The following is a 27,206-nucleotide window of genomic DNA, read 5'->3' as shown; positions in this document are numbered from 1 at the left end:
GTCTCTTGTGTATTTGGTTTTAGCCATTTAGGTGTAAGGTGATATCTTCTTGTCGTTTTAATTTACATTTCCCTGATGATTAGTGATGTTGAGCATCTTTTCATGTGTCTCTTGACTTTCTGTATGTTTTCTTTGGAAAAATGTCTATCCAGGTCCCCTATCCATTTTTTTAATTGGATTGTTTTGCTTGTTTGTTTGTTTGTTTGTTTAGTATTGAGTTGTATAGATTCTTTATATATTTTGGATATTAACCCATTATTAGATATACCATTTGCAAATATCTTCTCCCATTTAGTTTGCTGTCTTTTTGTTTGGTTGATGGCTTCCTTTGCTGTGCAAAAGTTTTTTTTTTTTATTTTCATGTAGTCCAACAGTTTATTTTGCTTTTGTTTCCTTTGCCTTAGGAGGCATCGCTAGAAAAAATGTTGCTATGGCTCTTATCAAAGTTATTGGTCTTTAATCCATTTTGAGTTTATTTTATGTGTGGTGTTAGTTTCATTCTTTTGCATGTAGCTGTCCAGTTTTCCCAGCACTATTTATTGAAAAGACTGGCTTTTTCTCCATTTTCCATATTCTTGTCTTTTTTATCATAGATTAACTGACTATATAAATATGGGTTTATTTCTGGGCCCTCTATTCTGTTTCATTGATGTATGTATCTATTTTTGTGCCAGTACCATAGTGTTTTGATTACTATAGCTTTGTAGTATATCTTGGACTCTGGGATTGTGATACCTCCACCTTTGTGCTTCTTTTTCAAGACTGCTTTGGCTATTTGGGGTTTTTGGTGGTTCCATACAAATTTTAGAATTATTTTTTCTAGTTCTGCAAAAAATGCTCTTGATATAGGATGGCACTGAATCTGTAGATTACTTTGGGTAGTAACAACATTTAAATAATATTAATTCTTCCAATCCATAAGGGTGGAGTATCTTTCTATTTGTTTATGTCATCTTTAATTTCTTTTGTCATTATTTTATAGTTTTCAGATTACAGGTGTTTCACCTTCATGGTTAAGTTTATTCCTAAGCCTTTTATTCTTTTTGGTGCAATTATGAATGGAACTGTTTTCTTAATTTCTCTTCTACTTTGTTATTAGTGTATAGAAACACTACTGGTTTCTGCATATTAATTTTGTATTCTGCATCTTGACTTCTTATTACTTCTAATAGTTTTTTGGTGGCGTCTTTAGGGTTTTCTATGTATGCTATCATGTCATCTATAAATAGTGAAAGTTTTACTTCTTCTTTACCAATATGGATGCCTATTATTTCTTTTTCTTGTCTGATTACTGTGGTTAGATTATGTTGAATAAAACTGGTGAGGTGGACATCCTTATCTTGTTCCTGATCTTACAGAAAAAAGTCCTCAGTGTTTCACCACTGAGTATGAGGTTAGCTATGGTTCTTTCTACATAAGACAATAAAGTGGGTATACATAGTCCAAAATATTCAATGGAAAATTAGCTCACATCAGTCCTTTGTATGCCCAAAGATGAAACTGATAACTGCTTATAATATCACTGTGAATAATCCAAACAATAGACTCATAACTGTTTCACCTATTTAGATTAACTTAAGTTTTAAATAAACACTCCTGAACAGTCACATTTTTTCAAAAGAATTAGAGTGAATGTTATTTGAAGAACACCTAAAAAAACTACACAGTCATTAATTTAGACTATAAATTAGAAAAAAAATATTTAATTAAAAGTGGTTTTCAAATAGCAAAAATAAATGAACACAAAGTGTGTTGTACTTACAAATCAAACACCAAATAATGGAAGCCCTCTTCTGATATGCTGTCATGAAGTCGCACTAAAAATATAAAGAAATAATTTTTAAAAAGAGAAAAAAGTTCATGTTATATGTATAATGATGATGAACATTAAATTAGACTTCTAATGGGCATTTGTCTCCTAACTAAAAATGTTGGCAACACTCTTTCTTCTAAGCTCTGATAAGTGAATATCCTTTACAACAGGGCTTGGGTTCAGACAAACCCAAGTTTTAAGTTCTAATTCTGACAATTATTAACTATGTGAGTTTAATCAAATTAATCAACTTATAATGATAATAATACCTATACTTTATAAAATGGTTGAGAAAGTTAAATGAGACAATAATAGTAAAACAATCTACATATTACTCAGTGAATAATAAATATTAATAATTGCTATAATATATACCTATCTATTCAAAGTGACCAGGTTCTACCAATTCTCCCACTTAGAGTCTCTTCCTTGTCATTCTCTTTGCTATCTCCCTAGTCCAGGTCTTCAACAACTCATGCCTTTATCAATACAATAGGCAGAAAGAGGGATCATTTTAAGAGTCTAGCAAGTGGTCTCCTTGTGTCTGCTCTCCTCATCCCTATTTGAAGTGGGGTGGAGATGGGGGGAGTGTCTACATAGCAATTCCTAGCCAACCTGTCAAAAGAGTTTTTATTATGGTACTTCTAAACTCAAGTGACCAAAATCCATTTAGCAAGTCATCAGCCAAAAATATATAGGTAGGAATTCTAATAAAAAAATCTATCAGCTCCTCAAATTCACACTTTTTAAAATTTTCCAATGAGCTAGACTTACACTGATAAGTAGCCAAAACAAATGCTTGCTCTTCTGAACTGGAAGCACTCATTACCTACTGTAACTCTAAAGTAAACTAACTACACATGTAGAACTTACATACTGCTTTTTCTGTTTATTTTTGCATAAGTCCCCTTCCTCCCCCAACTCATTCCCACAGATAGCAAACTCTTCCTATTTATCAAAATAACTTGGGGTGGCCTGACCTTCACTGGGAGAAACAGAGGGCAGAAAAAGCAAAACACACACACACACACACACACACACACACACACACACACACACACAAACAAAAAAACCCAACCCAAACCAAACCAAACAAACAAACCCACAAAACCTGTAGGACATACTGCTTTTGAAAAGTTACCACAAAAGGGTAATGATATCTACCAGAACCCGTCTTTACTATGTTCCCTATGAAATGATGGCCACCACATAGAAAATGTGGATTCCAAAGAACATTTAGATTGTCCCACAAACTACAATGATCCACAGAGGGAATTTGCAGTACCATGAAATTCCCAAGCTCATAGACTTAACATAATCTCCTTTGTTTACAATCCAAATCCATCCCCTTCAGATATTGTCTCTAACCCGCAATTAAAATCTTTTCTGAGGGGCACCTGGGTGGCTCAGTCGGTTGAGCGTCTGACTTCGGCTCAGGTCATGATCTCACAGTTCGTGAGTCCAAGCCCCGCGTCGGGCTCTGTGCTGACAGCTCAGAGCCTGGAGTCTGCTTCCAATTCTGTGTCTCCTTCTCTCTCTGCCCCTTCTCCACTTGTGCTCTGTCTCTCTCTGTCTCTCAAAACTAAATATAAATTTTTAAAAAATTAAAAAAAAATCTTTCCTGAATCTGTCTTCAGAAAATTTTCCAAGGTAGAGAAAACTTTTGTTCCATTACACAGAATTTCTTTCTCATCAATACTACCATACAGGTATCTTATTTCATAGGGTTTTTTGAATCCCTCACAGAAATCTGACACATAGTAGATGGTCTTTCATAAAACTGCTCTGAGCACTTACTATATATATGCTAGGCATTCTTCCAAGTTCTTGGACAGAAACTTTCACCAAAGCCCAATATACCTAAAATAAAACTATTGATACCAAACAATTCTCCCATAACTGTAATTGTGTGAAGAGTATTCTGCAGTTTACCAATATCAAAGATGCCTACAACCTTTGTTTAAACTTATACTTCCAAAGAAAATCAAAATTTAGGCTCAATGATGTGTCTTCTGTTCATAGTCATTCAGCATACTAAGGGAAGTCAGGTCATAAGTGATAATTCAGTGGCTTTCTCAAATGACAGTCTCACGGATACCTCACTGAGCAACTGTAATACAACCTGTATTTAAATAAGCTCAAAGAATGGTATGTCTACTTAAGCTATTCTACAAAAAGAAGATGGATTTCCATGCTATCAAAGTTAAAATGAAAAGAAAAAATCACAATGTGAGAAAGAAATGATTACTTCTTTCTTCCACTGTCTCAAAATAAAAACTTCAAGTGGAAATGAGCAACTCAGATTTTCAGACCAAAGAGTGGTGGCGCTAAACAGAAGTGGAAATTTCAGGTACAACTGGAGAAACAGTATTACTTTCTGGTTCTATCTGGAATAAAATTTTCTTAGTATCATTATCACTACCTTATTAATACTTGGAAATAATCATCATTTAGAAATAAATTATTTTTTGAACAAGTCAAGAGTTGCTCAGATGCAAGCCTAATGATTAAACATATATTTTTTGGTGAAAATCAGTTTCACAAAAGCATTTAGCCAGTAAGCACATAATAATGCTTAAGGACAAATCATTTGACACCAGTTCACTACTTTTGTATTACACAATTCCAAAATAATCTCCACTATTTCTACCCAGTCATTTGACCAGGTGAGATTCATTATGAATGAGTGATGTTATTGATAAAGCAGAAAACAACTAGCATCATCTTTACTTGGAATAAATATATATACATTCACTTTCTTCCCTCATTCCTTCCTTATGACCTCCCTATTTCCTTCCACTCTCTTTAAAATAACTAAAAAACAAAACTAAATGAAATGCCCACAATTTTCATTTCATTTTATTAACAAATTATGTAATTTCATCTTCACACAGATGCATTCCACATGTTTACAATTACTCTGAGGACGGGTTGGTTTCCTTTTGAAACTTTGAACTCTTTATCTATTATTCTCAGAGTGGATGTTTCTATCGTCTGAAGACAGTGTCTTACACACCCACAGATATTATCTTTTTCTCTTCGAGCCTTTTCTGTCTCTCAAAATTATCCATCTTCCATCCATTTCCTCTTTTTTAACAGTTTGTCAAGGGTTGAAAATTGTGTTTACTTTCACAAAAACTTATTCTCTATAAATGACTGTCAATTCATTTATATGCTGAAGAAAATACAGGGTGCACTGTTCACCACAGATGCTAACCCAAGATTGGCAGCATGGCTGGCCTTGAGAGCACGGTGGCTGCTCCATGGTGGAACATGCTGTGCTGTGTTCCTGCTATGACTGCCCTCCGTTATCAACATAAGCAGTTCACACAGGCACACACAGTTAACCTTATCACACTCGTCACTAAGGTGCTTCCAGAAAAAAATGTTAAAGAGGATAATGAGAAAAGCATTTGAGAACACAGCTTATAATACCTCTGGTAGTCATTCTTTTCTGAAGTTTCCTCAAAGGTAAAATCAAGTCATGAATGAACGAGTTTTCAAAAATGGAAACAGTGTAACCGTTTTTATCCAGAATAAAATGTTAAATTCTGGAGCATTAAGTATGAGACTTACAGGGGGAGCAAAGGGGTTTCTGAGGCTAAAACGTTTCCAAGATTCATCTGACCCATGGCTTTTTCCTTTCTCTTCCTCATATATTATCAATTTGGTAGTTTGCATTCAAATCACCATGGGATCACTGCTTTCTCTTCCTGTCCTATATTCTTGCATGATTTCACTGCAGTTTCTAGCTAAGTACTACTTATACAAAGGGGCCAAATAGAACTAAATAGGACCTTATAATTATCAGAGAAACTAATTTTATGTAAATGTGAAGGAAGTTCCCTATTTAATACTTCTTCTCATTTAAGGGATTAAAAGGTATAAAATAACTACAGCGCTGTGTCAACACAGTGTAAATACTTTTTCCAAGAGTTAGTTAATATATACAACCTTTCCCATCACCTTTTACAGATGAATGTGCACAGGCTTAGAGAGGTGAAGGAAACTTCTAAGGCTTAACAGCTAGTAACTGGCCAGGCTATGACCACAATCCAGAGCTGGAGGATTCCAAAGATCTGGTTCTTGCTCAGAATACTATATGGACCCTCTAAAATGCATTTGTCAACAAACTACCCCCTGCTCCAAATACATCAAAAAATATTAATTGGTTTGTCAGGATAAAATAATATTTAAAAAAGAAGTAGACAGGAAAAAATAGTTATGGTGATTAGAGAAAGAAAAGCAGTGCTAAAAAAAACCCCTATTTACGCAAAAAGAGAAAAAATATATTTTAAATGTTTATTCATTTATTTTGAGAGAGTGTGTGTGTGATCAGGGAGGGGTAGAGAGAGGGAGGGAGAGAATCCCAAGCAGGCTCTACACTGTCAGCTTGCAGCCCTTCAGGGCTCAGTCCCACGAACCATGAGATCATGACCTGAGTTGAAATCAAGAGTCAGATGCTTAACTGACTGAGCCACACAGGCTCCCCAAAAAGAGAAAAATATTTTGAGTTTAGGAAGTTTAAAATGTGATGCTGTATTTCTCTATGTAGTCCCTAAATCCCTAGAAAATTGTTAATTCTCCTCTTCCAATTAGGAATGTTAGAATTTCCAGTGACTCAGTTATTTTACCTGATAGGACATTTAATGTACTGAAAATCCTAAATAGTTAAAGAATCTAAAAATCCTATATAATTATGATAACCTAGGAAAAGGCAGACGTGTGTGTATGTGCATGTTAGGAAGTGAAAATGAGTGTGAAAGGGAGAAAAGGGAAAGACTGAGAGAATTAAACTCTAAATAGAAGCCATGTCACAATTGCTTATTAGGTACATCTTATCTATTTTCAGGACACATATTAAGAACACTCTGTCAAAAAGTGAACATATTCTTTCACGGTGATTTACTATCTTTCAAAAAAGACTAATAGGATACAAAGTTACATGTTCCAATTTTAGTATACTTCCTTCCCTTTTCATTTCCTAAAAGCATCCTCCAAATACAATCAAGGGTGGTAATTATAATTTTGTGAAGTTATTTATACAACTTATCATTTAGTTCAAATTATACTGCTTATTACTCTTCCATTCAACCATACTCACTACTTGCTGTTCTCTACTAGAATTTATTATGGAGATGTGACAGCCTATTACATTGGTGGCTCCCAATTGGCCATGTCTATCAGTACTCATGTCCTTGTGCAGTTCTCTCCCACACTGACTCTGAATTTGGCCCTGTGACTTGCTTTGTGTGATTAGCATGTGTGATACAAACAAGAGATTTCATAAGCTGTTGTACATTGGAGTTTGTCCTCTTGGAAACCACATGTTATGCTAAAAGGAAGTTTGATACAGACTTAGACAAGAAGTCACAGGGAGAGAAACCCTGGAGAATGAAAGGCCATATTGACAGCCCATCACTAGCAGAGCTCATTGGTGAAGGCAATTGCAATTGTGACCTCAGTTATACCAAGTGGAGTAGAGCTACTATCCAACTGAATCCAGTCAGTCCACAAAGTCAGGAGAAATAATAAATTGATGTTATTTTAAGCCATTAAGTTGGGGATGGGAGTTGTTAGCCAACAATAGATAAATAAAAAGGAAAGACAATCTGAAATTTGTGATTGGCCCATTGCCCTCAAAGAATTGCAATTTTTTCAGCAAATAAAAAAAGAATACTTTTCATCAAAATATGAGTTATTAGAAATCTCTAAAACTAAACATGACAGGGCAATGTTGTCAATGTTATCATAATACTAATAAAATAATTCTGGTGCAGAACAGATGCATTGCATTTTCATAATCACTATTTCTCAGCTCTGAGCAATAGTCCTGGTTATGAATGAAGTAGATTTTGTATTTTTAACTTTACTATGTTACAAGGATTGAGGTAGCTGAATTTGGTTCACATACTGGGATGGAAAAATGGCAGCTTGTAAGTCAGATACTTTTTATATTCCCATCAGCAATTGATTATATTTCAGAGCTAGAGCAAGCACTATCAAGTTATGGCCAAACAATGTGCCATAACTTTCTCAGAAGAGGGATGCCAACATTGAGTTCATTTGTTAATGAAAAAAAAAATACATACACATACACACACACACACGCACACATCTCAAACATTACAACTTTCAAATGGCACTATTCTAGAGACCCATTGAGCTCAACCATTACTAATGGCTCTTTTGTGACAAGGCTGATCATTTCTAGAGAGAAAAGTTTTCAAACAGACATAAAAGCACTGAAAACCAAATTCAAAATCAAAGTAACATTTCTAAAAACCTGAAGGCAAATCTGCATGTGCATGTTTTCCTAATTTCTATTTCCTATAACACAAATAATACAGTGGATAAAACAATACCATTTAAAATATATTAATTTATGTTTGTATATTCGAAAAATATATGCACTCTGCTTCTTTGAGATACGGATTTGTGCACACTGTTCATTTTATTTTGAGTAAAAAGATAGGCAGTCAAGAGACTTGTAGCACATATACTTTGATGTTCTTTTTTGTCTTAATATGACACTTTTTAAATTTACACATAAAAAGTAGGAATTTGACTTAGCTGGCTAAGGCAAATAAATAAAACTGCACAGGCACAGAAACCACGGTCTGTCCTAATTTTAGATATTTGAACACAAATTCCTGAAATTGCATTAAGGATATGCATTTTTGATAAATACTTACCAATATACCCCATTAATAAATGCCACATGAACCACTATTTAGTACTCAAATGTTAAAACATCAGAAGTCCAAAAACTGTTTTAATAAAATTTCAAATATTTTCTTGTCATGAGAAGAAAATGTTTTTAAACTCAACTAACCTATGTTTAAAACCAATTCAGTGCTGGAACACCCAGGTGGCTCAGCCAGCTAAGTGTCTGACTCTTAGTTTCCACTAAGGTCATGATCTCACGGTTTTGTGAGTTCAAGCCCCATGTCAGGCTCTGCACTGATGGTGTGGAGACTGCTTAGGATTCTCTCTCTCTCTCTCTCTCTCTCTCTCTCTCTCTCTCTTTTTCTCTCTCTGCCCCTCCCCCTCCCCCAGAGACTTGGGCTGTCTCTGTCTCTCTCAAAATAAATAAACTTAAAAAGAAAAAGGCAATTCAGTGCTTATACTTAAGAAAAAGAAACTATTTTATAAATCAAAATTACTACATGAAAACTCAGTGGAGAATGTCATCCATATTAATTTTAAAATTATTTTAATAGTACACACAAAAAGTCATTGGATTCAAAGATCAGTGCTGAAAGTCAAACATATCATATCAGCTCTGTCGACCATAATCTCCTTCCTTATTCCCAAATTCTCACCCCATTTCCTGGTTCCAGATTAAAAATAAAGTATAGATTAACTTCAGTATCTATAAGATCAGGTTAGTAATATTTAGGGCTGACTAGAACAAACCAGGAGATTTTCTACTAGGCCAGAGCTAGTCATAAACTCAGATTATCCAAAAGACTTTCTGGCTGGTCAAAGTATCTATTACTCAGGAAAATTTCAACCTTGGAAGATGAAAGAAAGTGAGGAGACATGACCAGTGGTTGCTAATTATAAGGCTACCTGGTACAGCAATCACATGACACCATGAACAACATGAGAGAGCAAGCAATCCTTTTGCTTAAAAAAGCCATAAAGGGTTAAACAGAATTTCAGAGATGGTTAATCAAATAGAAAAGTAAATGGATCATTCATGTAATACACTTTACTTCTCCCTTTTAATAAAATTGTATATGTGAGGAGAAATTAAATTATAGGTTTATTATTAAGCCTAGTAATATCTAGAATTTTCTTTAAAAAACATTTCAAGATTATCTTGTTGCATATTTTAATTGCATGATTCCATTTTACTTATTATAATTTGTTTTTTGGAAAAGTGATTTCATTTCTCAGAAAAGTTAGTATTTATTTCAAGATTCCTTTGTTTAAAAAAACTCTTTCCTCTTTCAATTATGCATGAATATTATTTATGTATTTCAATAAGTGATTCCAGCTTTCTTCATTATCTTTTTCCTGGTGTTATCCTTTAGTTATTCCACCTTCTCATGCTTATATAAAGCTAATCAGTGATCACTCATTGATATTCTTAAGTATTAGGAATATTTAAAAAGGAAGAGAAGCTGCTGTCATCATGACTTGCATGTCATAAAAATCTTAAGATGGTGCACTTGAGGACCTAACGGTGTTGGGCCAATACCATTTTTTTGTTAAATTTATTCAAACTGTACACACCTATCTACTATGTATTAAATGTGTAAGACTGTCAGGTTAAGAAGACAAAAAATGGCCATTGGTAATTCCTCAGCCCTAAGTACCTGAAGAGCACTCCTATCTTGCCGATTCTAGAAGCCAGTGCAGGTTCAAGCACTCTGCCTCCTGCAATCTGGGTCAAAAAGAGAAGCCCGATTGATAATTTCACACCAGGCTGCTCAGTTGGCTCCCTATTTGACAGCAAGACACAAACACATGAAATGTCTTAAAGTAATACAGTACCTAGCTACACTTTAAGATTAAACAAAGGCTATGTGATTTGTGGTAAACTAAGGCTATCACGCAGGAAGGAGGCTGCATCATGCCAAAGAACAGACAAGATAAGCATCTTTTCTTCAAAGTGCACATCAAGGAAGCATTTAAAAAATATATATATTGAAGTGCATTTCACATTTAAGGTAAGTATAGCTTTGTGCAACTTGCTTGACTTTTATACATATATATTGTACACTGGGTCATGATGTAACCACATAACTGTAGATCACAGGAAAAAGGCTTGATAAGCACTGGGTTACATGATCCTTTAAGAGGATCCTGTAAGGTTCTTTCCAACTTTAAGTTTTTACATTTCAACATTTCTGCATGATTATACACGAAATAAATAATATAGTGATTACCAATACAAGGTTGAATACAATCCCCTAAATGTAAGACTTTTTCCTCTTCAAACAAATTTAAGTTTAAACATACTTCATTTTTTTTTGGATTTGCTCTTAATGAGTAACTGGAGAGAAAGCTTAAAACACTTATCTTGCCAAATTTTTAATAAATCTCTGAAAAATTTACAGAGCAGACAAACTGCTTTTCTGACAATAGCCCTTGGAGCAGAGAGTGAATGGAAAAATATATTAGATCATCCTCTCTTTGTGGCTTACTACCATATTATCTTCACAGTTGCAACAAATTTTCCCTGAAGACATACAAGCCCAAATGCTCTCATCTACCAATTACTATTTGGTTTTCAATTAACTATTTTTATGCTGAAATTACTTAAAAAGATCAGCTTATTTCCTGTGTATAATATACATAAATGTAAAAAAAACAATACCATGATCTTAGGCTCATAAAACTGAAGAAAAACATGAAAGTTATATATGAATTTATTCACAAATTTGATACCATTGGAATAATAAAGGATATTAATAAATATAGCCATAGGCACTGTTAACACCAGTCAGTACCAGTCAGTCTCAGGTACCTGGTAACATATTTTTGCATAAGCACTCAATGGAACAGTTAGTTTACCTAGATCAATGATTTTTTTTTAACTAAAGATTAATTTTTCCTTACTACGAAATCATGGAAGTTATAACAAATGTCAGACATCCCAAATACAGGGGCATTTGTCTGCCTCAAAGACATCTCTAACTAAATAAGCCCAAAGAATTTACGATCTTCCCTCTAAAGCCTGCTTTACCCAGTGTCTTCCATATCTTTCTAGTTGCTCAGGATAAAAAAAAAACTCAGTGTAATTCTTAAGCAAATTCTTCAAAATATATACGGAAAAAAAAATTTGTTTCTATCCTGTCCCCTCACTGTCCTTACAACAGCAGCCAGAACAATCCTGTTAAAACTGAAGGCTGATTATTTGTCCCTCTGCTCAGAACCTCCAATGGCTCTCCAACTGCCTCTGACTAAAAGCAAAAATCCCACCTGTGGTGTATAAGATCCTTCAAAACCCACCCCCCTCCCCCTCCCCCCCCCCCATCATCTCCTTGGCCTCTCCCACCACCATTCCTCCTCTAGTTTACTGCACTCCAACCACAGTGGCCTCCTTGCTGCTTTGGGAGAACTCCTGGCAAACTCTTGCCTCGACTTTGCACTTGCTGTTTCCTCTGCCTGGAACCCTTTTCGCCCAGATATGGCTCACTACCTCATCTCCTTCAAACCGCTACTCAGTTTGTCACCTTTTTGTAAATAAAGTTTAACTGGAGCACAGCCTCGTCGTCCATTTGTTTACGTATTAAAATTGATGCCTGCCTTCAAGCTACAACTACAGTATTGAACAATTGCAACGAAGACCATATACCCAGGAAACTGAAAATATTTACTATTTGGCCCTTTATGAAAAAAGTTTGCTGACCCCCAGAGTAGAAGAAAAAATCACTGAAAGGGAGAGAATCCCTTGTACAAGGCCTGGGTGTGGCACAAATAATCGGTGTAGCTAAATATAAACCCACCAAGACTGAGGATTACAAGTGGGGAAGGAGAGAACATTGTCAATCAGCTCCTACACAACACAACAAAGAGGGGCGGGTACCAAAAGAATGGCAGGAAATGGCTACACTAGAAAGCGTAGGATGTCATAATCTGAGAAAATGTTTCAAAGATAGGGTGGTGGAAGGATGGAGGTGGGGGATATTGAGGGAGGAGGTGTTAACAGTGGTTTTACAAAAGCAGTGAAGAGCAAGAAAACACCTATCCACCCCCAGGTGCAGCAGCATGTAGAGGAAAGAGAAAACAGCCAACTCAAGAGAAAGCCAGATTGCAGTCAGCACAAGAAGCAGAAATGAACATTCAGAGATGACTGGGAGAACAGAGGGCATTTTGCAAATATTATGGCATCAGTTTTATTATTGTATGATTAAACTGAAAAAACTAATAAAAGGTATGAAAAGTTGGCAATATTCTCACAGTCTAGATATTAACCAAATAGTTCATCAAATTGTTAAAGATTCTTTCTTTGATCAATTTTCATATTTATTTTTTTTCTTTTTTTAGGAGAGACATGTCTTTAAATTTTTTTTTAATTTTTTTAATGTTTATTTATTTTTGAGAGAGAGCGGGAGAGAGAGAGACTATAAGAAAGGGAAGGGCAGAGAGAAAGGGAGACACAGAATCTGAAGCAGGCTCCAGGATCTGAGCTGTCAGCACAGAGACCAACGCAGGGCTCTAACCCACAAACCGTGAGATCATGACCTGAGCCCAAGTCGGACACTTAACTGACTGAGCCACCCAGGCACCCCTAAATATTAATTTTTAAAGATCACATTTAAGGAGTATGAGTTTCTGTCATTTTCTATCATATTCCTTGGGGATTTCTAATCTTATTAAAGTGCTGCTGTGGTTTTAAGTGTTTATGCATATGTCCTGTATCTTAGCATCTAAATTACGGAATAATCTGATTTTATTCATTCATATCATAATGATTTTAATATATTCAAATTCAGTTTTAATTTTTCCTTCTTGGTTATTTTCCAGATAGGAAAAAAAAAAGACACATTTTTAATTTGTTCTTAATAAAAACTACATGATACTAATTTTATTTTTAATGGAAACTGGTTTTGCCATCTCTACTCTTAAGCAAAATTTATGTCAAACTGTTCTTTAATACTGAACAAAAAAACATTAACAGGAAATACATTTCAGATGTAGTTGGTAAGTATTTTTACTTCTATAATCCTGACTACAGTCTTCATTTAGAGATTCTAAGCTTGTAGCATAAATGTCTAAGAACTTTTTGAAGGTTGCACCTAATATTTTTAAGAAACAAAGTTCTTATTAGAGGTGGGGAGTTCATTCTTTCAGCCTCCCAGCCAGTTTATTTGAATGCCACATGCTGGGGCCATAGCTATGAACAAGTCAGTGGTGACACCAGACCTCACACCGGTATCACCAGTCTTTGGGACAAAATCCCCTTGCTAACTTTGTGATTTCATAGTCTTGATTATCAGATTCACAGCTTTATAAAAGCACACCCCGATAGTTTTATTTTATAGTCTCTTCTCATTAGGCACCCCTATGGGAACACAGGAAGACAACACAGACGAGGTGGCCAACAAATCTAAACAAGGCATCAATGATAACTAAAGGCACTCCAAAACAGCATCACCTATGAGTGGCTACTAAATCAACAGTCTTTATTTACTGACTAATTGGTTTCATCACACAATAGATCCACCTGATTTTCCTTTTTTCCTGGATTGACTTGCTGAGAAAATTTAATGAGGTGTTTAACCTGAAAGATAAATTTCCCAGTAAATAGCAATTTAGCATCCCCTGTGAGCTAGCCACATCATCCACAAGGCAGCAATCATTCCAAAATGTGAATATGATTATATTACACTTGCGAGCCTTAAAATTCCTCGGTGTCTTCCTTCTGATTTATCACATCATTTATCATCTACACCGGGACATTCTGAGAGTAAAAGAAGGTGATTAATTTTTACACCAGTCAATCAGGACAGCCCTTGGAAAAGAGGTTAGTGTGGTCACCCCACCCACCAGGCTCTACCCCTTCAACTGTCTTTATGCTTGCCCCTCCAGTTCCTTCCAGCCACAGAGGTCCTCTTCCAGACTCAGGTACTCCTTTCCCTCATGTAACAAGCCACATCTCCACTGTTAATTCTTTGCTTGGCCATCTCTTTCCTACTCTCCAACTTAACCCCTAGCTATCCTTCAGAATTTATTTTAAGCATCACTTTGTCAGGAAAGTCTCCTCTGGCCACCCAAACAAACACTCAATAGCGCCTCCCATCTCTCTTTCATAGCACTGGACACACCTGCAATGATGCATTTTCATTGTGTGATCCTTTGACTAGCATTGTCTTCCTGCTTCACTGATCTCCTCAGGTGACTGGATTCCTATGTCCCCAGAAAACACTTTCATAGTATCAGACACCTCGATTAAAACAATGCATATATACCACAAACCCGCAAATGGGCAAAAGGATGAATACATGTCTCATGACTATCATAATGGAACACTATCTAACTGGCTCACCCAAGGATCACCCAATTCTCTAAGATAGTATCTTTATTCTGTTTTAGTATTTACTATTGATTACGTTCTAAGCAAGAATGTGTAAACTGTGGTCCACCGGCCAAATCAGGGTAGCAGCAGTCTGTTTTTGTACAGCCCATGAACTATTTTTGGTTTTGGGGTTTTAGTTTTGTTTTGTTTTCTTTCTTTACATTTTTAAGGGACTGAGAAAACAAGTACAACAAAAATGTATTATACAGGCCAAAGACCTTATATGGCCCACAAACCTAAAATATTAACTGCCATACAAAGTTTGCCAATCTGTAGATTAGGCTATTTCACTTGTACAGATGACAGTGCAAATGACTCTTGTCTGATAGCAATGCAAATGAATGTTCTGTTATAGAAATATAAATGGATTCTCAAAGGTTATAGTTTTATTGCCTATAGGACAATAATCAGTTTAGTACCATAGCAATGACATTCCAGAATTCTTTGACTATAAATATTTCTGTCACTCTGGCATTGACATTCTGCTAGTTCCCTCATTAATTAGTTAAGTAAATCTCTGATATTTTAGATAATATAGAATGCCTTAATAGGTGTATAGTATCACATTATATGATCACCACAATCTACTTAACCATTCCCCTCCAGAAGGACACTTGGATTGTTTTCAGCCTTTTTTCTTTGGCCCCATTGCTATCACTTGTCCTCAGTGAGCTTCTCATTGTTTATTAAATACACACATAACAACATAGGAGCCTTGTTTGGCCCAGAGGTATTTAACTGATCATCTGTTGTTTGTACTTTATACTCTAGACAAGCAAGGTTTCTTGCTCTTCCCTAAGGGACCTACCCTTTTTGACCTTTGAGACCCAAGAGCTTCCACTCCTAGAATGTTAGCTACTCCAGTCTCTAAGATGGAAATTCTATCTATTCCTTAAGCTCCAATGCCAGCTGCCCTTGGTTCATGGATTCAACATGGACTCCCCATCCTTTATTTTCTGTAGTCCTTTGAGCTTCACTTCAGGAAAATTTAAAGAAAAGGCAAAGTGAAAATTACCCACTGAAATAAAAATCTAAAACATAATCAAACTTGAATAAGTTTAGTCATTTTTGAAGTAACATATTCTAAGATTTTTTCATACATAATCAGGTAAGGAAAATCAGAAATTATATCAAGTTTGTATTCAGACCTTTCAACATGGCTTGAAAACAACTGATACAAAACAAAAACAAAATTGTATCTTTTTAATAGCCTTGTAACAGGCTTGATATAATATTTTTGTAAAATGGTTGAAAAAAAAAAAGAAAAAAAAAAGAACTGCTGTTGTCCTTAAGTGCTTTAGTCAGTTAAAATGAACATTCCTGCTCACTTCATGGTAAAGTTGGTCTCATTTTTTTGCCTTGATTTTATATAATTAAACAATGTTCTGTTCTTCATGTACCTTCCCATGAGAACTCTTCTCCATGTGAACTCTCATACAAATGAGACAACACAATGTGCGTTCAACAAGGCAGTTCCCCATGAAATTTGGTGCTATATTTCTGGTCTCTGCATTCCCCACAACTAGTATATTCTGGCATACAGAGGAAACTGGGTATACGCTTTTTAAGGAATTAATGGATTCTGGTATTAGAATATCAGTGGATTGGTTTAGGCTAAGTTGGTCTCCTAAACCAACTTTTGGTGATTTGATAAGTCCACATTTCCATAATTATAAAAATAAACAGAAAGTTAAACTTTGGACATGTGGTAACTTATAATCAAAACATAGACGTCCTAAGGATTGCCAGGAAGGCTGCCTTTCAACTTTATACAAAAGAAATTAACATCCTCTTACTTACAATAATGCGTACCAAACCCTGCCTTGTGCTGGAGTTTTGTTTATGTCCTTGATAGAAGCAAAATTTTCTCTTCTCTGCAACCAAGCACGTGGAATAATGAGGAAGGGACCACCTGCCTAGCTGGCCAGATGTCTGGTGATCAGTGAAGCAGACACAAGAGGTTGCAGCCAGATCAGATTTATCTCCTAGTTATTTATATATGCCTTCTTTAACTCATAAAATGTTGAAGGCAAGGAGCAGGTATTCAATAAATAGTTGTTAGTGATGAATTTATTTTTCCAGTAAATATTTACTGAACTCCCATTCAGTGCAAAGTACTGTAGGTACTAGGAAACGAAGCAGGTAATAAAACTATGTGCATGACCCTCACAAAGTCAATGTTCAGATATGCAAAACAGACGAATGTCAAGCAAATAGGCAAATATATACGTGTGGTAAGTGCTCTGAAAAACAACAGAGAAGAGTAAGTAAGGGGAGATGAGTATCAGGAGAAGGGAGAAAGGAGAATATTTGGAAAAAGCTTCATTAGGTTGAATTTTGAGAGGAAACCAGAAGGGAATGAACAGAACAAATCATGAATATGGCTCAGAAAATCTGATAGAAGACTACAATTGATGTGTTTGAGAAACAGTGTGTCTGGAATAGAGTGAACAACAGAGAGGGAAGCAGGTCAGAGGTGTGAGTATACTTGTGTTTGGTGGGAGCTGGGGGACCTATAGGGCTTTGGAGTAGGCCATTAAGTGCTTTGACCTTTCCTCTGAGCTATACGGGAATTCACTACAGGCTTCTGAAGAGGGGAAGATGTGTTCTGCTTGTTTTAATTTTTTTTTTAACATTTATTTATTTTTGAGAGACAGAGCACTGAGAGAGAGAGACAGGGAGAGAGAGAGAGACAGGGAGAGAGAGAGAGAGAGAGACAGAATCCAAGCAGGCTCCAGGCTCTGAGCTGTCAGTACAGAGTCCACACAGGGCTTGAACCCATAAATCGTGAGATCATGACCTGAGCTGAAACCAGACACTCAACCAACTGAGCCACCCAGGCACCCTTGTGTTCTGCTTGTCTTAAAAATAACACTGTAATGGGGCTCCAGGGTGGTTCAGTTGGTTGAGCGTCTGACTCTGGATTTCCGCTCAGGTCGTCATCTCACGGTTCATGAGATCAAGCCCTATGTCAGGCTCTGTGTTGACAGTGCCGAAGCTGCTTGGGATCCTTTCTCTTTCTCTTTCTCTCTTTCTCTTTCTTTCTCTCTCTCTCTCTCTCTCTCTCTCTCTCTCTCTCTCTCTCTCTCTGCCCCTCCCCTGCTCATGCTCTCTCTCAGAATAAATAAATAAACTTAAAAATAACACTGTAACTGGTGCGCTGAAATATACTATAAGGAAGCAAAGACAGAAACATAGAGAAACTAATGTAAAAAAGCCAGGTGAAAGAAAGATAATGGAGTTTCAGGCAAGATCAGTGGCACTGAAGGTAGAGATGTGGTTGGATTCTGGATATATTTTGAAAACAGAGCTGACAAGTACTGCTGATAGATTACATGTGGGACATGAGAGAAGGAAAGGAATAAAGTATGATTTTGAGGGTTTTGTTCTGAGTAACTGGTATATTAGAATAGGTGAAAATGGAGGGAGAGCAAGTAGGCTGAGAAGATACAAGTAAATTGAAAAGCCCAATATACATCTTAAAGGAGATATAAAGACAACAGCACATGAATAAATACACTCTTCAATGAATGAAATCTACTCTCCAAATATAACACTTTAAAAATAGATATCAGAACATTATTGTATTTAAGAGCAAGAGTTCTGATGTCGGAATGCCTATGCTCTAATCGTGATTCTGTCACCTATTAACCAGGGGACCCTGGACACTTACTTAACCTCTCCATGCCTGAGTTTCTCAGATGTAAAATGGGGATAATAAGAGAATCCCTCCAATAGCTTGTTGTGCAATTAAAGGAGATAATATATGTTAAGAGCTCAAAACATTTCATAGTACCTTTAGGTATGAATGTCATGTATTATTATTAAATTAAGTGACTATAATTATTATTTAAAAAGTTTTTTTTAATGTTTATTTATTTTTGAGAGACAGAGCATGAGTGGGGGAGGGCAGAGAGACTGGGAGACACAAAATCCAAAGCAGCCTCCAGGCTCTGAGGTGTCAGCACAGGGCCCAACACGGGGCTTGAACTCACGAACTGTGAGATCTGGACCTGAGCAGAAGTCGGGAGCTTAACTAACTAAGACACCCAGGCTCCCCGAAGTGACTATAATTATTAAATGAAAAGGGATTGTTAATAAAAGTCGTAAATTGTATATCAAATAAATTTGATCAATTTATTTATATAAAATACTGTAAGAAATAAAATCTTTCATATTTATGGTTGCCACTAGGCAGTTACTGTAGGATGCATGACAGGTGAGTTTCAGAGAATTGGACAGCCTAAGAACAGAAACACTTGATTGAATCAGGAAACTTTAGTTCAGAGCCTGACCACCAATAGCTTGTTCTTCGATCTTGGCAAAGTACAGAATGAGTCTGGGCCTCCATTCCTCATATGTAAACTAGGGAGCTGGAGCTAGAGGGGTCTCAGCTGTCTCCTTCACCTGTAACAGTGCACCACCATCAAAATTAAAGCAACATTTCCTGTAACATTGATTACATAAATAAATAGTAATATTTTACACAGGGATTTGTTAAAAAAAATGTTCTTAATAGGCTTGAGTTCTATCTATGAATAAGGCAACAAACTATTACTTGGAAACTATCTTTTATTTCTTTTTGATCTCTGATTGTCATATGATGCTCTCTTCAAAGCTAAAGGAAATAAAGAAAAATGCCTTTCCAATAATTATGCCATTAATTCTATGTTGAAATGCATTCCCTTAAAAGAAAATTTGGTTCTTTTAGTTCAAATCATTGTTTTCCAATATTTTTCCACTATAACAAATTTCAGACTGCTTAATATTGCCATTTCTCATTATTCACCATAGTTACGCTCTACAATTGCCATGGACACTGAATTAGCAAATACTGAACCATTGCTCCTAGGGAAAATGCAGGGTTACCTTCCTGCAAACCTCCAGTCACACCATTTTTGTCAATTTATCAATGCATAACCTTTCTTTATATGTGTTTCTGGTTAAAGAAACTTGATTCAATATATATTGCTATTCATTAATGTTGAACCCATGGCCAACAGTGCTAGAACTCATGCCTGAAGGAAGCTTTGCTACAAAGCTTATCTAGCACACTTGATATTTTCTCATATTTTCTTCATAAGGCACATCTCATATTTAATATGGCATTAATAGTGAAAAAGACACTTGTTTCAAGTATGAAAGTTGACACAAGAAAGCAGACTGTCACCTTGATAGACCTCAGCTGGGAATGCCATGCATATGCGGTGACTCCAACTTTTTGCTGCTTTGCACATGCGTAAATGTCCAAGAATGACCACAAAAGTGTCCCAAATATTGAAGGGATTATCAATAAATTTTAGTAAGCAAATGAATTTGCAAATATGGGATCTTCAAATAATGAGGACTGTATTTATTTGCTTATATAGTTTCAGTTGAAACTTTTAGTTCTTTTAATTATATTTAACTGCTTGTCAGCAGTACTATCAAGTATTATTAATAAACACAAATACTTAACTGTAGATGAGGCTATCAAAACTGTATTTACATTTATAAAGTAAAATATTTTATATATCAGTTTTCATTTGATATATAAATATAATCTTGATAATATTACTTGATAATCTTACCTTTTTCAGATACGATCTTCCTAAATATTTTATAATTTATGTATAATCATAAACACTATTAAAAAACTATGTCCATATGATGACACTGTGCAAGATGCTACACTAGCAAATTCCATTGCAGTTTTTATCCTACTATAATATTGGCTTCCATTCGGGAAAGAAAATAAATAAGAAACAGAAAAGGAGTAAGATATGTAGTCTCATCAATTTTAAAAAGCCACCTTCAATATTAAAATGAACTATGATTACCACTAATGTGAAAATTATACTTAAAAATGAACAGTAAAATCAGAAGTCTAGGTGACCTTTCTTCTGGATTCCTGCCATGGAACCATGAAGCATGAATGGAGTTTGATATCTATCACTTTCTCTGATCCTCTCAAAGGACTTATCTTTCCTGCTACAAAGCATCTGGGCATTCAAATTATTCATCATTTCACAAAATATTTGGGGTTCCCTGGCAAGAACAACTCTCTAAAGATTATACAAATGAATAAAAAGAGTAGAAAAGAAAGGTAATTTATTATATTGTTAAAAATGAAGGCAATTCTTTCTATTCAGTAAAAGTGAATTCTTTTAAATTTTTTTTCATTTTTTAAGGGCAAAAAAACCCTCAGAAAATGTTATTTCAGCGTCATTTTGTGAAATTTGCAATTTTTTTTCTTTTTTTTTTAATATTTATGTTTGAGAGAGAGAGAGAGACAGACAGACAGACTGAGAGTGGGGGAGGAGCAGAGAGCAAGAGGGAGACGCAGAATCCCAAGCAGGCTCCAGGCTCCCAGCTGTCAGCACAGAGTCTGATACGGGCTTGAACTCATGAACTGTGACATCATGACCTGAGCCGAAGTCGGATGTTCAACTGACTGAGCCACCCAGGTGCTCTGGACACTTACAATTCTTAATATCTCCTTTAGGCTTTTGAACTACCTTGAAGGTTTGCCTAAACAATCTAAGAACTGAAAAACAGAGCATCTGTACCTTTTGCTCTTGCTTCGAGTTACCAATAACTCAAAGCAAAACTGCACCCAACAATGTCAAGCACAGGTGGAAGGACATTTCCAAATACTTAAAAGATTATTTCTAAAATTGGACAAAACAAAATCTACACAGTAAAAAAAAAAAACTGAAATGAATTATGCACTGGAATTAAGGGACTAACAATTTTTATTTCAAGCATATTCTTTCAATTGCATAATTCATTAAACACACACACACACACACACACACACACACACACACACACACACACAAAATGAAGAAGAAACTGTGCTAAGTACCAGACTGAACAGAACTACTCAATGGTCTGAACTTCAGAAAACTTTTATAAACTGCGATGTAATGGAATGATCTAAGTAAGTTTATATCAGAAATTCCTAGAACCTAGGATAACAATTTCTGTGTGACCATTTGTGACATAGGTCAATTTTGAAAACCAAAAATGGACACAAAACAATTTTAATGATTTGTTTTTCTATGGAAAGATAGATGGCATCAACTGGCTAACAGTAAGTTCTTGGTCTATTAAACTCTTCCAGTATGAAATGACTCTCAGTAAAAATTACATTCTATATAGTACATAAAAATACATACACATACACACAACTGGAGAACAGTACACTAAGACATTCTGATATATTTTATTAAATATTTCATTATATTTAATGGTCAGTAATGGGTCATGACATAAAATTCAAAAAAAAAAAAAAAAAAAACACCTGGTATCTCTCCCAGTTCAGGGCCTCAGTTCTAGTAGTGAATTGATTTGATATTGAAAAAGATTTCATTTCTTCTTAAGTCCCTTGGAGAATAATTTACATCATATAAATTTAGTCTTGTCAATTGGATTATGTTCTTAGTAAAAACAGAAAGTACAAAAAAATTCTGCATCCTTCCATTTCACTTTAACAGCTCTCAAATCCAGCTTCCCTCAGAAGACTTATATAAAGGAAATGATGTATAATTTGCAAAGGTAAAGGCTCTTCAGTGGACATTCAGGATACTGAGAAGAGTAATTTTTAAATTATAGTTTTTTTTTCAACGTTTATTTATTTTTGGGACAGAGAGAGACAGAGCATGGACGGGAGAGGGGCAGAGAGAGAGGGAGACACAAAATCGGAAACAGGCTCCAGGCTCTGAGCCATCAGCCCAGAGCCTGACGCGGGGCTCGAACTCACGGACCGCGAGATCGTGACCTGGCTGAAGTTGGTGAGAAGAGTAATTTAAGTATGTTGTATTTATGTTATATACTTATTTACTTATTTACTAACTTATTTACTTATTTATTATTTATTTGCTTATTCCCTCATTCATTCATTCAAAGAATAATAATGTATTTTTATTTTATTTATTTTTTTACGTTTATTCATTTTTGAGAAACCAAGAAAAACAGAGCATGATCAAGGGAAGGGAAGAAATAGGGAGACACAGAATCTGAAGCAGGCTTCAGGCTCTGAGCTGTTACTACAGAGCCCAATGCGAGGCTTGAACCCACAAACTATGAGATCAGGACCTGAGCTGAAGCTAGACCCTTAACCAACTGAGCCACCCATGTGCCTGAAGGGTAATTTAATTTAGGAGATGATGAATGAGGCCCATATTATCCATAGACCATGCAATATAGACATAAATTCAACACTTTACCTAGGCTCACCTTTATCTTCCTTCCTATTCACATGTAATTCAAGTCACTAAACTAAATATTCATTTGTTGGGTAGCAAAAAAATCAATGTTGTTTTTAAAGGAATAGACATATTTACATAGAACTGCCACTTTAGCTGCCATCATTTAATATCAGTAATGTACCACAATTGCCAATGTCTCCAGATATATGTCAATTAGATATTATACTGCTAACCCTTCAAATCAGAGCAGTATGCTACCACACTTACTGGACACAATAAGAAGTTCCATACCAAACCTGTCTCCTCATATGATCAATCCCCAATTTATATACGGCAAAAATTTCAGATTCGACAATTCTAGGTAACATGATTGCATCCTCACTGCAAGGGAGGCTGAAAAGTTGATTTCTGACCTCTAAATTGGTAAGGAATGACTCATAATGTGATTTCCCAACTTTAGAAAGGCTATTTAAAAGATCACGGGGTATGGCAATTGTCCACTACACCTGTATTTTGTGTAAAATATAATCTACACAACATATTTAAAAAAATAAAGTACCAGAATTTCAGACTTAACAGAGACATTAAACGTCAACTACAATATAGCCTCTTTGTTATACGAAAGGAGTCCAGAAATTGTATGAATCACAGTACCACACCGTTACTACAGAGCAGGTGATGGTTTTTGTATTGGGCCATTAAAAAATTTCTTCCTACCTTCTCCTACCCCTAATGCTATTTGTGAGCAAATAACAACTTGATTAAAAGCATAGGGAATTACGCTGAAGGTGGTACAATTGATTTTTAAAAGTATCCAGACTGATGGCAGGTGACACTTCCAATGTCCAACAAATTCCCCTCAACTAAGAGAATCCGCTAGCCAATTATTTTGTGAGCTGCTGCCCATAAGTTAAGAGTGTTCTTTGAACATCAGCATTCAAAATAACAGTACATATGAGATAGCAAGTAAAATGCCTTAGTGAGATGGACGAGAACAAAACAAAACATTAATTGGGTCAATATTGTCTTTGGCATGTTTGTCATCCATTAGGTTGGAACATGAAGATGAATGAAGAAATATGTAGTGGCAAAATCATGGTGCCACAAGCCTGCTTGCAAGTAGCAAGACAATCTATAAAGTAATTTAGAAAAGAGAAATACACCCACAGTGAGTGAAGAAACAAGTGTTCTGGATGATGATCATCCTCATATGATGGTGAACATGGGTGTCTTTACAGAAATCTTATTTAGAAGTTTCAAATAAATATGTAAAAAGATAGACAACTCCAATGATGGAATTGCAAGACTCCTTTTGTTAGTTACTATTTAGATTTGGGAAAATAATAAACATAAGTACGATTTTCTCTTAGTAGCTCTGGCATCGTAAGTTACAGAATACTACAGGTGTATCTCAGATGTGGGTTCAGTTTCAGACTATCATAATAAAGCAAACACTGCAATAAAGTGAGTCAAATGAGGTTTTTTTTTGTTTTCCAGTACATATAAAAATTATGTTTACACTAAATTTTAGTCTATTAAGTGTGCAACAGTATTATGTCTAAAATAATACTAACTTAATTTAAAAAAACCTTTACTGTTAAAAAGTGCTAATGATCATCCGAGCTTTTAGCAATATGTAATCACTGATCACAGATCACCATAACAAATATAGTAAGTGAACAAGTTTGAAATATTGTAAAAATTACCAATTTGTGACACAATGACATGAAGTGAGCAAATACTGTTGGAACTGTTGGAAAATAGTGCCAATAGACATACTCAATGCAGGGCTGTCAAAAAACCTTCAATTTGCAAAAAACAAAACAAAACAAAAACAAAACCAAAAAACTCAATTGTGAGAAATGCCATAATGCAAAGCACAATAAAACATGTCTGTATAGTAGTTAACATTTATTATCCAATCAAAACTTATATAATGTAAATAAGAAGTTACTGAGTAAATTGAAAACCTTCCCCGAATCCAAATATATGAAGTTTTTTTCAAGCTACCCCCTCATTCTTGATGTTAAGTGTTCTCAGGTTTCCCTATAGTTCTCAAATCTTATCTTCTGCTATCAACTTCAGGAACCCCAATGGAACATAAAGCAGGATTCATTTCTAAATAGAGACAGAACTCTTAGAGCAAAAATGAGAACAATCTATCATTTGTTATTCCATTCTGTGTTAGCATGAGCTTTCAAGCTCCCTGACTTAGAATTAAAAGTCTTTAATTTGCAATAATAAATTGATTCACACATGGACAGGTTCTAATCATAAAAGTATAACTTCAAAACATTTTTAGAACACTGTCAATGTAAAAATAGTCAACCAAATTCATTTCCTCCCCACCAAAAAAAAAAAAAAAGGAGATAGAGATCAGTCATAGAAGTACTCATATGACTTGCAAGTGATCACCCTTCCATGGTATAATACATGATATAGTCACTAACTGGTATCCACCCTGCTAGATCTTGGTTTAAAAGTCTATAGAGATAGGAGGCAGTCAAAGATGGTGATGTAAGAAGATTCTAAACTCATTTCCTCCCACAGACACACTGAATCTACAGCTACATGAAGAAAAATTCCCTCTGAAAAAGATCTGAAAACTAGCTAAACATCTCTTTCCACCAAAAAAGGGTCACATCAAAGCAAGTAGGAGAAGCTGAGATGCAGTCTCACCATAAACCTCAACCCCCCACATGTCAATGCATAATCGGGAGGGAACTCACAAATCAAAACTTCCCCCTGAGGAGCGAAGGCTCCCACCCCACATCAGCCACCCCCACTCTTACAATCTGTATGTGAAAGATGAGTCTCCAAAACGTCTGGCTTTGAAAACCAACAGGGCATGGGTTTATGAGACCCAAAGGGCAGCAGCAAACTGAGACACTGCTCTTAAAAGGGTTGGTGTGCAGACTCATTTGCCCTAGGGCCCAACACAGAGATGGCAGTTTGAAAACGCACCCAGACATCATGTGAAGAAAATTAACGTGTTAATTTTAAAGCATCTGATGGAAGGGCAGGGGTCTATTGTGATTCTCTCTGGGTACAGAGATGCTAGTAGGCACCATTTTTGCATTCTCCCTTTACTTTGCTAAAGCCAGTGGGAGGTAGGCACCTTTTTCTATTCCTTTCCATGCAGGTTGCCATCTTTACACTTCAACTGGCAGGCACCATGTTTGCACTCTCTCCCTGTCTTGCTAAAGCCAGTGGGGACCATACCTGCACCTCCCTATACCTTCCTACAGCCAGTGGGCAACATTCTTGTGCTTTCTTTCTTCCTTGCAAGAGTTGGCAGGGGCTGCCCTTTTCTTTTCCTTTTTTCCTTAGCGGGTGCCACCTTCCCACTCTCCCTCTGCCACACTCCACAGTGTCAATACCTCTGGAGGGGAAATTTTATATACAATTGGTGCCTTGTTTTCTGTTTTTAGTGTGTGTTGCCTCAGTTTTAATTTCAGCAGCTCATGGGACACCCCTTGAGCACCTGGCTCAGGAGACCAGATGGGCTTGCATTCTTGGATCTCATAATTATCTAACAATTGGAGACATTCCTTGACAGACTACTATCTCCAGGGCACTGCACAGATAGCAGACTAAAACACACCCCCAGTTTTTCTGAGAAAGAGGCTTTGGCCTGAGGGGTAGGCTCTTGGTTTGGCCCACTCCTAGAAGCCTCATAGAGGCCCTGAAAATGCTCTCAGGAAACAGAAACCAGGAGATGCTGTCATTGTGCTCTCCCTCTACCTCACTAAAGCTCACTGGTAACACTCAGAAGGGGGCTTATACACTTGTATAGAGCCCCAATTTTGTAACTGTTGCTTGGGGACAACTCCAATTGCCTGGTCTGGAAACCAGCATGGTTTACAACTGTGGTCCCACAGGACCCTATATATTTGTAGACTTTAAAAGTTGCTGCCTAAGGGTCTGGCTTCTAATCAGCCTCAAATTAGGTGCTGACTGAGATCTCCTCCTTTGGGACACTGACAGGTTTTGGCACAACCTCAATAACTGGGAGCTCCTAAAAGTAAAATAGGCTGTTGGGACAATCACTGAAGTTGAGAGGCAACTAGGAGCTACAGGAAAGTTGAACAATAAGGCTCATGTCCTATACAAGGCCCCTCCTATAAGAAGAAGAGACGTAGCTGTTTCACCAAAGACATAAAGC

At 36.1% G+C, this 27,206-nt stretch overlaps 1 protein-coding gene across 17 annotated transcripts in view; it reads right to left on the bottom strand.

The window, feature by feature from the left end:
• CAMK2D (calcium/calmodulin dependent protein kinase II delta) overlaps nt 1–27,206 on the bottom strand; it is a 316,173-nt gene that overhangs the window by 155,507 nt on the left and 133,460 nt on the right. For all 17 annotated transcript variants that reach the window (XM_019829018.3, XM_019829023.3, XM_019829026.3 and 14 more), the window contains exon 4: nt 1,763–1,817. In XM_019829018.3, coding sequence (XP_019684577.1) covers nt 1,763–1,817 — 55 coding nt within the window. The remainder of the gene's footprint in view (nt 1–1,762; nt 1,818–27,206) is intronic.

The sequence above is a fragment of the Felis catus genome, chromosome B1, assembly GCF_018350175.1.
Source record: "Felis catus isolate Fca126 chromosome B1, F.catus_Fca126_mat1.0, whole genome shotgun sequence".
NCBI lineage: Eukaryota > Metazoa > Chordata > Mammalia > Carnivora > Felidae > Felis > Felis catus.
The sequence above is the reverse complement of the archived record's forward strand: the minus strand, read 5'-3'. Positions and strand labels throughout refer to the sequence as shown.